This window comes from Oncorhynchus gorbuscha, linkage group LG25, assembly GCF_021184085.1.
Source record: "Oncorhynchus gorbuscha isolate QuinsamMale2020 ecotype Even-year linkage group LG25, OgorEven_v1.0, whole genome shotgun sequence".
Taxonomy (NCBI): Eukaryota; Metazoa; Chordata; class Actinopteri; order Salmoniformes; family Salmonidae; genus Oncorhynchus; species Oncorhynchus gorbuscha.
In genome coordinates, this window is record NC_060197.1 from 32,043,423 (window position 1) to 32,055,918 (window position 12,496).

General features: G+C 41.8%; 1 protein-coding gene across 1 annotated transcript in view; it reads right to left on the reverse strand.

Moving 5' to 3' along the window:
* LOC124014229 (phospholipid-transporting ATPase ABCA1-like) overlaps positions 1-12,496 on the reverse strand; it is a 290,281-nt gene that overhangs the window by 178,701 nt on the left and 99,084 nt on the right. Inside the window, exons 15-16 of the mRNA XM_046329029.1 lie at positions 5,451-5,673; positions 2,495-2,716 (exon numbers count right to left, since the gene is read on the reverse strand). Coding sequence (XP_046184985.1) covers positions 2,495-2,716; positions 5,451-5,673 — 445 coding nt within the window. The remainder of the gene's footprint in view (positions 1-2,494; positions 2,717-5,450; positions 5,674-12,496) is intronic.

The following is a 12,496-nucleotide window of genomic DNA, read 5'->3' on the forward strand; positions in this document are numbered from 1 at the left end:
TGGTGCATTCACCTTATGACATCCAGTAGAACAGTCACTTTACAATAGTGCATCTAAATCTTAAAGGGGGGGGGGTGAGAAGGATTACTTATCCTATCCTAGGTATTCCTTAAAGAGGTGGGGTTTCAGGTGTCTAGTGCGATGAGTATCACATCGAGCCTTTGGAAAATGCAACAAAGCAGCACTACATTTATTTTCAGATCTTGCCCCCTCCATCAATATACCGGAAGCCGTCATAGGGTGTATCATTCAGCAGCCAAAGCCCAGACCTGCCTCGCTCCTGGGCAATTACAGTACGTGTGAAACATTTCACTGACCTAGAAATTCTTCAGACACGATGAAAACACGTGTAAAATTTCCCTTTAAGGAATATGTTTATTCCTTAATAAATATATTAAGAAAAGGTATTTCAAAAGAACAGAACACTCCACAGAGCTGGGCTTTACGGAAGAGTGGCCAGATAAAAAGCCATTGCTTAAAGGAAAAAATAAGCAAACACGTGTTCGCCAAAAGGCATGTGGGAGACTCCCCAAACATATGGAAGAAGGTACTCTGGTCAGATGAGACTAAAATGGAGCTTTTTGGCCATCAAGGAAACACTATGTCTGGCGCAAACCTAACACCTCACATCACCCCGAGAACATCTTCCCCACAGTGAAGCATAGTGGTGACAGCATCATCCTGTGGGGATGTTTTTCATCAGCAGAGACTGGGAAACCGGTCAGAATTTAAGTGTGGATGGGTTTGTGCCAGACATAGTGTTTTCCTTGATGGCCAAAAAGTTACATTTTAGTCTGAATGATGGATGGCGCTAAATACAGGGAACTTCTTGAGGGAAACCTGTTTCAGTCTTCCAGAGTTTTGAGACAGGGATGGAGGTTCGCCTTCCAGCAGGACATTGAGCCTAAGCATACTGCTAAAGCAACACTTGAGTGGTTTAACCTGTTACTCCTACCCCCTACTTTTTCAAAAAATTCTGTTAAAAATCGTGCAACATTTCAGCGCCCTGCTGCTCATGCCAGGAATATAGTATATGCATATGATTAGTATGTGTGGATAGAAAACACTCAGACGTTTATAAAACTGGTTAAATCACGGCTGTGACTATAACAGAACGTGCGTTTCATCGAAAAGCGGCGGAAAATCTGATCACTGAAAATGGAAAAATATATCCATCCGCCACATCAACCCATTGTTAAAGGCGAACCACATTAAATGGGGCTGAGGTTGCAATACCTACAGCTTCCACACGATGTCAATAGTCTTGTCATTTGCCTAGGCTTTGTTTCTTGGTAAAACGAAGAAGAGACAAGCCATTTGTTCAGGTCTCCGACCGGATATTTTGGCATTATTTCCAGACGTACCCCATATAGAATATACATCGCCTCGTGATCAATTTGATCGCTTATTAACGTGTACTAATACCTAAAGTTGCATTACAAAAGTATTTCGAAGTGTTTTGTGAAAGTTTATCTTTGACTTTTTTAATTTTAAAAAATGACGTTACGTTATAAGACGCTATTTTTTTCCGTTTATCACACAGTCTTCATAGACCGATATCTAGGCTATATATGGACCGATTTAATCGGAAAAAAAGACCCAATAGTGATTATGGGACAGGTAATGAATGTTTTATATTTTATTTGTGCGGTTTGTGTAGCGACGACTATGCTAATTATTTTGTTTACGTCCCCCGCGGGTCTTTCGGGGTCTTACATGCTATCAGATAATAGCTTCTCATGCTTTCGCCGAAAAGCATTTTAAAAATCTGACTTGTTGCCTGGATTCACAACGAGTGTAGCTTTAATTCAATACCCTGCATGTGAATTTTAATGAACGTTTGAGTTTTAACTAGATGTCTAGATGGGACGCCTGCGTGTCAGGTAGGAGCAAGAGGTTAAGGAGAAACATTTAAATGTCTTGGAATGGCCTAGTCAAAGCCCAGACCTCAATTCAATTGAGAATCTGTGATATGATGTAAAGATTGCTGTATACCAGTAGGAATACAATCCAAAAGATACTTGCGTGTCAGGGCAAGGATCTATAGTTCAGATCATGGGGATCGCACAGTGGATGGAAATTATCCCAGCATCTGTACTGTGTCTGTGCATGCTTGTGTGTGTGTGTTTTAGTAACATTGGTTCTAGAGACCCACAGGGTGTACAAGCTTTTGTTTTTTCACAACATAATTAATCAAATCATCAGTTGGTTTATTGAATCAGGTGTGCTATTTAAGCTTGGCGAGAAGAAAAGCCTGCACACCATGTCTACCATGTGCCTGGTGTTTACTGTATGTTTGCAAGTAGAACCCCACAACTCTCTTGGTCAAAGTATAACCTTCCTCTCTCTTCAACACCATTACAAAATCACTTACTTAGTTTTTAATACAGTTCCAAATCCAAACCCTAATAAACACCCACTGGGTCTCTGCTGTCCATTATGGACTTGTGGTGGAAGTAACAGTACACAAGAGTAGTTCCATAGGTCCACTCACCACAGTGATTTTGACCTGGAACCCCAAGACGTCCCTCCAGGCATAGCAGAGGAGGTGCGGAAGGTAGAGGACGAAGTAGATGAGGCCCCCGCATGCCGCCGCCAGGTTGGCCTTGGAGAAGAACACGCTGATAAAGAAACACTCCATGATGGTGGCCACGCAGAAGACCAGCATGAAAACGAAGATCACAGAGGGGTCGCTGTACTGCAGCACCTTCCCATACTGCACCGGGAAAGGGTCGGGATGAAAGTGATAATAAAAGGGGAAAGAAGGGGGAAGATACAACACTGTGACCTTGTTCGAAATACATCTTCCTTCCTCGTTTTCATTAGTTAATCACAGATCTGCAAGTGATGGGTGATAGGTGAAAGCAAGGCTATTGTAGTTTGAGGGTTCTTTACATAGTGGATAGATGACTATGGATAAACAATGGATATATACAGGTGACTATTTTTCAGGTTTAATGACAAACTTACCATATTTACAGCCATGCGTAAACTAAACTACTTCCTGTTCCAACAATTAACAAACTTCTGACCAATCAGCATAAAGCAAAGTAGTTGTTAGGTAGATAATCAATTACCATTACAATTCCAAACAACTGATTCACCATATTTTTAGAACTACACAACCATGATTTAGAAAACAATAATATATCCTATAAAATAATCCTACATTATCATGGATTTATTTTCACTAATACAAACATTTTACATATTTACACATTTTACATACTTCAAGGAAGGAAGGATGTATTTCTTTAAGTATTCCAGTGGTAGCCGCTAAACTACCCAAGTTAGCACTTTGGGAGTATTGATTGCCGATGGATGTTCGAGGCATAACCAATTCTTGCGTCTAGCAGCTCGGGCAAGAGAAGGCTATCTTACAATGAACAAGCTTCACAGACAAAAGCAGATTGATTGCGACTGATTGTGGTGATTAACTTATTATTTGTGAAGACAGCACAAAGCAGCACAGAAATAAAGCTTTTGATTAAAATGACTCATTGTTAATGATTTGACAAGCTGTAGGCAGAGTTACTCACCAGGTGTTGATAGCGTCTTATCAAGACTACTCCTAAAAATGTATCACTTATTGTACTTCTAACACAGCTTCAAAATATGATTTATCATCATGTTGATGTAAAGTGTCATGACGTTGGCCTGGGGGTAGGTTCATGACAGTCATAAATACCTCTTCCCCCCTTTTTCCTCTCTCTACCCTACTGATGTTACATTTGCAAACCCTTTGGTTAACATAGATATTCTGGGAAGATTAGAAGGTGAGGGGGAAATGAACTATATTCGGGTAATCCGACCAACTGAACATATACGGTGGTACTTAATGAATATTATGTCAGTTCGGTTGTCATCTGAGACATTCTCATCAATGATAAGATGAAATAATCTCTACAGTGGAAAGTCTACACATCAGAGTTATCGGATTCACATGGAATTGTTGTTCAATTTAAATTTTGAATATAAAATTATTGGTGAGGAGATGAAATGTAATTTCATAAGGTTAGGGCTCTGCTCAATCAGTGGCCCGCCCCTGTGAAGGGACATGTGTTATAAAACTTTTCAAACACGCCCTCCTCTCCCTTCCTATATAAAGCCTTGACGACAATATAACCTCCTGTTCCGAGGATATAAGGACGACGGTCTGATGTCAGAATGGTTCAGATGATAACTACAGAACAAAGCCAACATCAGCGTGAGCTTTGGTTGCGAATAGTATGAACTTTGAACTCTTATTCACTACAGAAGGGTTACCTAGCCATTGAGTTGTCAACCGCAGCTGCAAACGAGGGTTAGGAAGGAACAGACAGAGTATCCCGTCTATCACACTACGACGTTACTACAACGTATCCAATTGACAACCAGGGACATTCTTCAAAGGACAAAGGACTCGGTTTGGCAACACAGCCTTCCATCTAAACCAACCTACTGAAGCGCAGCTCAGAGTAAATATTTATTGCATTTTCCTTTTCCAAATGGGCGGTAATTTAGAATGCATAAGATAATGTATTTACGATAGCACACCTTCTACCTTTGTCCCTCAGTCTTCCCGCTCTTTCACTCAAACCCAGCCCTTTTCTTTTGTGTAACCAGCTGTCATATCTGTTCCGTCCGCTAGGGATGTTTTCCTTTATGACGTAATTTGTAATCAAGGCATAATTAATTATTTGTACATGTAATTATGTGTGATTAGTTAGGTATTTAGTAAATAAATAATTAAACCCAATTTTGTATCGCTGATTCAACTTGTTAGCCAGGGTTGGTGAAGATAACCAAGAATTTACAACTTTCAGATGAGACTGAATTAAGCTGATGATTAATATTGACTGCTATTGATGTAAAATATTACTAGGTCTTTAAGAGTTTATTCGGAAGATAACAGCTCTATAAATATTATTTTGTGTTGCCCCGACTCTCTAGTTAATTACATTTACATGATTAGCATTATTCGGCATAGCCAAAGACACAACAAAAGGATGGTCAGTCCTTGCATACATAAATCTGTCTATGCAAGTGCTTACTCCCCTGCCCGATCTTAACAGCAATCCATTTGGTGGAGCTGCCATTTTGTTGTTTTTCTGTAGGAGTGAGCCTTTATTTGTTAGTCTATGGTTATTTGTAATATAACCCCTATAGTGGCGTAACTCTGCTTATCAGCATTACAAGGAAATCATTTCCCAGTCTTGGAGGTTTGTGCTCCAGGGCAACTCAAGTCTTTGATTAAACTCTCCTCCTCACTACCATTTTGATTGAACAAACCCAAACCCACTGAATACTGTCATTAGGAGTAATGCTAATAGTTTATTATAGGCTAATTACATGCTTATTACAATACAAGTATCACTTTCCTCTCGTCAAGTCATTGACAGCCTAAGCCCACAGTTTTTGCCCACAGCCCTCCAAGAACTGGTGAATGTCTGGAATTAGTGGTGAATCACCTTGAGGATGAGGGTGAGGAGGAGAGCACTGACAGCCAGCGGCAGCATGCTGGACACGGCCCAGCTCAGCCAGTAGGTGGAGCTCCTCAGCCCCATCATCCTCACTGTCTCCTTCAGACGCGCCTCCTTCTCCATGACGATGCCCTTCACGATCATTGCCACCGAGTAGATCCAGGCTAGGGTCATGTACAGGGGCAGAGAGCGTGCCAGCGAGCGGAGGAACCTTATAGGGGGAGGGGTCAGATGGGAGAGGAAGAAGGTGGGGGCAAAGGGTACATGGCCCAGTCACATCCAGATGCTGATTGACATTTTCAAAATCCCAATGAGTGTATGATGTACCTACAGTGGTAACTTGATTTCTAGCAACAAACTTGATAGATACGATTAGATTTACAGCAAATTTACTTGATATGGCGTATCCATGGGGGCTGTGTTCCTTCAGGGTGGGGATAGAATTCAAGTGGCCTGAGATATGGATTTCCAACTTTTTGATCTCATTCATTTTCTGCAAAGTAACTCTGTTACCTTGGCAGCAGTTATTTATTCATTGTTTTTAACCCTTATTTTACCAGGTAAGTTGACTGAAAACACATTCTTATTTACATTGTCATGACTCTCATGGGTGAGGATCAAAGGCCTCACATCAGCTTGTTAAATAGCTGACAACTACCAAACCCTCTTACCCACAAAAGAGGGAAATGGGGGTGGGCCAGTTTTGACACATTAACACTTGGTCGTAAATTAGGCAGGAGGGGGTTCTCACCCCTTCCTCCTCAATATTGAGAAGTAACTATCCCTTTTTTTACGGAAGGTTTTGCTGCCCCAAAACTTCAACATCCATCAATGAACACTGAGACAATATATTTCATAAGATCATAGTAGTGATGATACCTTGCCTCGTAACTAGCTACGCCCGAGGGAGCTCAGACAGCGTGTCAGTATGACGAAAATGCTCCTTTATAGCCGAGGGTATAAAAGATTGAGTTAAAAATTAACATACCAGACTAGACCACTGCAGCTGGGTCTAGATTGGTCACGACCCTGAAAATTAAAACAAGTTTGAAGAAGACAAAGAGCCTCTAACAATCAATGCTACGGTTGAGTAGCTGTTCTAAGTACTGTATATAAGAAAGTAAATTTAAGTAGGACCATCTGGTTATTCTCTTCAAATCATGGTCACCTACACTGGTCTCATCACCGCTCTGGGGATCATTGACACAGAACGAGTGAAAGTAAACACAGACAACTAAGAAGGACATTTTGACTTCTTGTGGACAATCAGAGCCTTACACCTGAGAATGAAGGAGAAGGCCCATCCGAAGGACCAGGCCCAATCGAACCCTTTCATGAAGGCCTAGGTCCAACAGAGATACACGATGAAGACCATCAACACAAAAATAGATGCATTACTTCTTTCCCAAAAGGGCGGCAGTTCGGGGTAAGGTATTGGGATTACTGTGAGCGTAGTTCCCAAATGTGTACAAGTGTTGTCTCTCTTTCTCTCTTGCTTTCTCTCTCTCTCTTTAACTCTCCATCTTTTGTAACAAGTGTCACATTGTGTTAGTCCGCTAGGGACCTGTTTTCATCGTATTTAGTTTCTAATCAATAACCTATACCGTGTGTGTGTCTATCTTATGTTATCATTTAGTTTGCTAGTAAATAAATAATCAAATACATTTGTGTAGTACGGAATGATCAGTAAGACTCGGGTTGTGCAGATTCAAGAGGTCTGCGAAGTTCAGAATGAGACTGATACGAGGTAATGATTAATAAGTGACCGTTATCACTATATATATTCTTGAGTTTAATTCTGGAGATGGTAACTCGTTAAACAACTTCTCCCGTGGTGCCCCAAAATCCCAATGAGTTAATTGTTACATTATTAATTTAATCTAGTAACAATTAAACATAGTAGGTAATTATTTGATAAATTACATCACATTAATGAGAGTCACGTCAATATCAACACCCTTGGGAATAGTTACAGGGGAGACAATTGTGTAGTATGGAATGATCCGTAAGACTCGGGTTGTGCAGAATCAAGAAGTCTGCGTTGTTCAGGATGAGACTGATATGAGGTAATGATTAATAAGTGACCATTATCACTTGGGGCGGCAGGGTAGCCTAGTGGTTAGAGCGTTGGACTAGTAACCGGAAGGTTGCAAGTTCAAACCACCGAGCTGACAAGGTACAAATCTGTCATTCTACCCCTGAACAGGCAGTTAACCCACTGTTCCTAGGCCATCATTGAAAATAAGAATTTGTTCTTAACTGACTTGCCTAGTTAAATAAAATTAAAATAAATAAAAAATATAATAAGGTGGCCATGATCAATCAATAAATCAAATTGATTTATAAAGCACTTCTTACATCAGCTGGTGTCACAAAGTGTTGTACAGAAACCCAACCTAAAACTCCAAACAGCATGCAATGCGTGGTGGCTAGGAAAACTCCCTAGAAAGCCCGGGACCTGGAAAGAAACCTAGAGGAACCAGGCTATGAGGGGTGGCCAGTCCTCTTCTGCCTGTGCCGGGTGGAGATTAGAACAGAACATGGCCAAGATTTACATTACATTTACATTTAAGTCATTTAGCAGACGGTCTTATCCAGAGCGACTTACAAATTGGTGCATTCACCTTATGACATCCAGTGGAACAACCACTTTACAATAGTGCATCTAAATATTTTAAGGGGGGGTGAGAAGGATTACTTTATCCTATCCTAGGTATTCCTTAAAGAGGTGGGGTTTCAGGTGTCTCCGGAAGGTGGTGATTGACTCCGCTGTCCTGGCGTCGTGAGAGAGTTTGTTCCACCATTGGGGAGCCAGAGCAGCGAACAGTTTTGACTGGGCTGAGCGGGAACTGTACTTCCTCAGTGGTAGGGAGGCGAGCAGGCCAGAGGTGGATGAACGCAGTGCCCTTGTTTGGGTGTAGGGCCTGATCAGAGCCTGGAGGTACTGAGGTGCCGTTCCCCTCACAGCTCCGTAGGCAAGCACCATGGTCTTGTAGTGGATACGAGCTTCAACTGGAAGCCAGTGGAGAGAGCGGAGGAGCGGGGTGACGTGAGAGAACTTGGGAAGGTTGAACACTAAACGGGCTGCGGCGTTCTGGATGAGTTGTAGGGGTTTAATGGCACAGGCAGGGAGCCCAGCCAACAGCGAGTTGCAGTAATCCAGACGGGAGATGACAAGTGCCTGGATTAGGACCTGCGCCGCTTCCTGTGTGACGCAGGGTCGTACTCTGCGGATGTTGTAGAGCATGAACCTACAGGAACGGGCCACCGCCTTGATGTTAGTTGAGAACGACAGGGTGTTGTCCAGGATCACGCCAAGGTTCTTAGCGCTCTGGGAGGAGGACACAATGGAGTTGTCAACCGTGATGGCGAGATCATGGAACGGGCAGTCCTTCCCCGGGAGGAAGAGCAGCTCCGTCTTGCCGAAGTTCAGCTTGAGGTGGTGATCCGTCATCCACACTGATATGTCTGCCAGACATGCAGAGATGCGATTCGCCACCTGGTCATCAGAAGGGGGAAAGGAGAAGATTAATTGTGTGTCGTCTGCATAGCAATGATAGGAGAGACCATGTGAGGTTATGACAGAGCCAAGTGACTTGGTGTATAGCGAGAATAGGAGAGGGCCTAGAACAGAGCCCTGGGGGACACCAGTGGTGAGAGCGCATGGTGAGGAGACAGATTCTCGCCACGCCACCTGGTAGGAGCGACCTGTCAGGTAGGACGCAATCCAAGCGTGGGCCGCGCCGGAGATGCCCAACTCGGAGAGGGTGGAGAGGAGGATCTGATGGTTCACAGTATCGAAGGCAGCCGATAGGTCTAGAAGGATGAGAGCAGAGGAGAGAGAGTTAGCTTTAGCGGTGCGGAGCGCATCCGTGATACAGAGAAGAGCAGTCTCAGTTGAATGACTAGTCTTGAAACCTGACTGATTTGGATCAAGAAGGTCATTCTGAGAGAGATAGCGGGAGAGCTGACCAAGGACGGCACGTTCAAGAGTTTTGGAGAGAAAAGAAAGAAGGGATACTGGTCTGTAGTTGTTGACATTGGAAGATGTTCAAAAGATGGTATGAGCCAGATTTGGAATTTAGCCAGGACACCCTACTCTTATGATAAGTGCTATGGGATCTTTGGTAACCACAGACAGGTACACTCAAAGAAAATGTGAATTTTGTTCACAGATGCTAAAATGACTCAGTGAAATGGGGAGGGGACATTATGAGGACATATTCAATTTAGAGTATAGGGGGCAGGTTGATCACCACTAAAGTCATACAGTATTTCCATTAGAGATACACCAATCATGATTTACTGTATGACTTTAGTGGTGATCAACATGCCCCCTATACTCTACTGTTGCCTTGAGTGGGAAGCAGAAAAGGGCCACAGTGTTTGGGCCAACAATATTAATAAACTCCAATTAATCAGTCTAGATAGGAGGGACATTAGTGTTTTGACATCCGCCTGGAGTGAAATGGCAAGTGGAAAAGAACAGGGGGACTCAGGTGTGGATGACAAATCTTATGGCAGTCACACCTAATCCAGACACAGCAGTCAAATAATTGCCTTCTAATTCCCTGTTAAACTAACATGCTGCAAATGGCCATGACATTTAGAATAGGGCTGTATGATTTGAATACACATCATGCCCAGTTGTTCCTCCAAGGCACCCAACTAACTCAATTTATTGTTATTAATGTTACAAATTGCTGTTGGCTGGATAACACATTAGGGTGACGGCGAAATTACATTTAGCCCAGAGCTGTTTTATTTACTATGTGAATTTTCCAATTAAACTGCAAAAAATGGATTAGCTGATCTAAATTAAGAATAATCATTTTCTTTGTCATGTAACCGTGAATATGAATTAGGAGCCTGAAAAGGACACCATACCTTTAAGAGGCAGATAACGATGCAAAGAAATGCGTGGTGATGATGAGCAAACAAAATGCCCGTCTCATTGGAATAAATATTCTTCAATTTAGCTTAGATGCACATTAGTCCACAGACAGGGGATCAATTGAACAGATACGCCATTAAATTGCATGTGGCAAGTTCGATGACACAGAAGAGTGACATAAAGTACATTTAAGCTACCGAGCAACAGCCTAACGCAACGGTAAATCTAAGCCTAAATGCAGGTCAGTAGCGCTATAGGTTCAGGGGTGTCAGAAATATTTAGCTATTTTCACAATCACAATTATTGTCCCACTTGCTGTCGTTAGCACGAAAGCCTGGGTTTTGATGAAGGAAAAAGCTGTGGGTGGGTCGAGGCGTGGCCTCTTACTGGCGAATCAGAACATGCTCCGTGGCGAAATATGGGGTTTCTTCAAGTTGTGTATTTACCATATTTTATTGAATTGCTTGGAATCAACTCCAATTCCAATGTTAGTTTGTTAAATGGCTTACAGAAACAAAATAACAAAATGTAGACCTATCTTTGCTAAATACGTTAATTTGAACCCATTTGCAGTCCACATTGCTATAAGTAATTTCATGGTTTCAATAGCATTCACACTGAGATAGAGGCTAGGCTTACTGTAAATTGCATTATGGCTGGGCATGGACCTGACAAACATTGTCAATAAGTAATATTAAATTCATTATTGATCAGGCCTGAAAAGAGAACAAATAATTCTAATCACATTTTAACAAAACAAAAACTTGTTATAAATACATTTACAAGCACCATAATTTCTACCCATGGGCATATAATATTAAAACAAAGCAGACTATTGGAGGTTTTACACACATCCAAACTTGATTTTAATGGAGGGAAATTACAATTGTAGTGCCATGCTTAATAAATATGCATGATAGTGGAAATTGAGATAATCAACATCATGCCTGATTCGATTTGTTGTTGGTATTAGTTGTCCCGCAATTAGCAGGAGCAAGACATCCAAAGATCAAAACACAATCACTTTACAAATCAAGTATCTTTAAGATCTAGTATGGAAAAACTATTGTGCACCTCTTTAAAATAATATTTGTTTTCTCTGTACTTCTCTTTAAACAATATTGCGTTATTATATATTTAAACGGCTCTGTGCCTGTAGTGTGTACCTCTCCTTAAACAAATTGCATTACTATACACTACCAGTCAAAATAACTCATTCAAAGGTTGCTTTATTTTGACACTTATTTTGACATCAACACTATGAAATAACACATATGGAATCATGTAGTTACCAAAAAAGTGTTGAACAAATCTAAATATATTTAAAAAATTAAGAAAAACCCTTGAATGAGTAGGTGCTCTAAAACTTTTGACCAGTAGTGTACATTTCCTGTAATGCGTTTACACCAACACGGATGTGTGTTGATCAATCTTCAGGAAAATTCTCTCTAATTTGGGCCTCCCAGGTGGCGCAGTGGTGTAGGGCTGTGCCACCAGAGACTCTGGGTTCGCGCCCAGGCTCTGTCGCAGCCGGCCGCGACCGGGAGGTCCATGGCTTCCGGGTTGGATGCGTGCTGTGTTAAGAAGCAGTGCGGCTTGGTTGGGTTGTGTTTCGGAGGACGCATGGCTTTCGACCTTCGTCTCTCCCGAGCCCATACAGGGGTTGTAGTGATGAGACATGATAGTAACTACAATTGGATACCACGAAATTGGAGAGAAAAGAGGGTCAAAATAAAAAATAAAAAAAGTTTATCTAATTTGCCAAGTAATCTTCTAGTTTATTACTGTGCACACTAACACACTAACTATGACTATCAGAAAACAATATACTGTATAAAAGCTCAAGGACAATCAATGTTAGCTAACAACTGGTCTCTGTTACCCCACACCAGTTTAGTTTAGTAACCAAGTGATATTGTGCTTTGACATTTGAAACCTTGCTTCTTTGTTGTCTACATTTTCAGAACTGACCTTATGATTGCGCATGGGACCGAGAGCAGGACACAGTTCTTGATGAACCAGGCAACCCAAAAGGTACCATTATGAGTTCCTTCAGCCTTCTCCAGGATGAGGCCCTTGATGGTCATGCAGACGGTGTACATGAACGGCAGCACTAGGAACATGGGAAGCATGTTTCCAA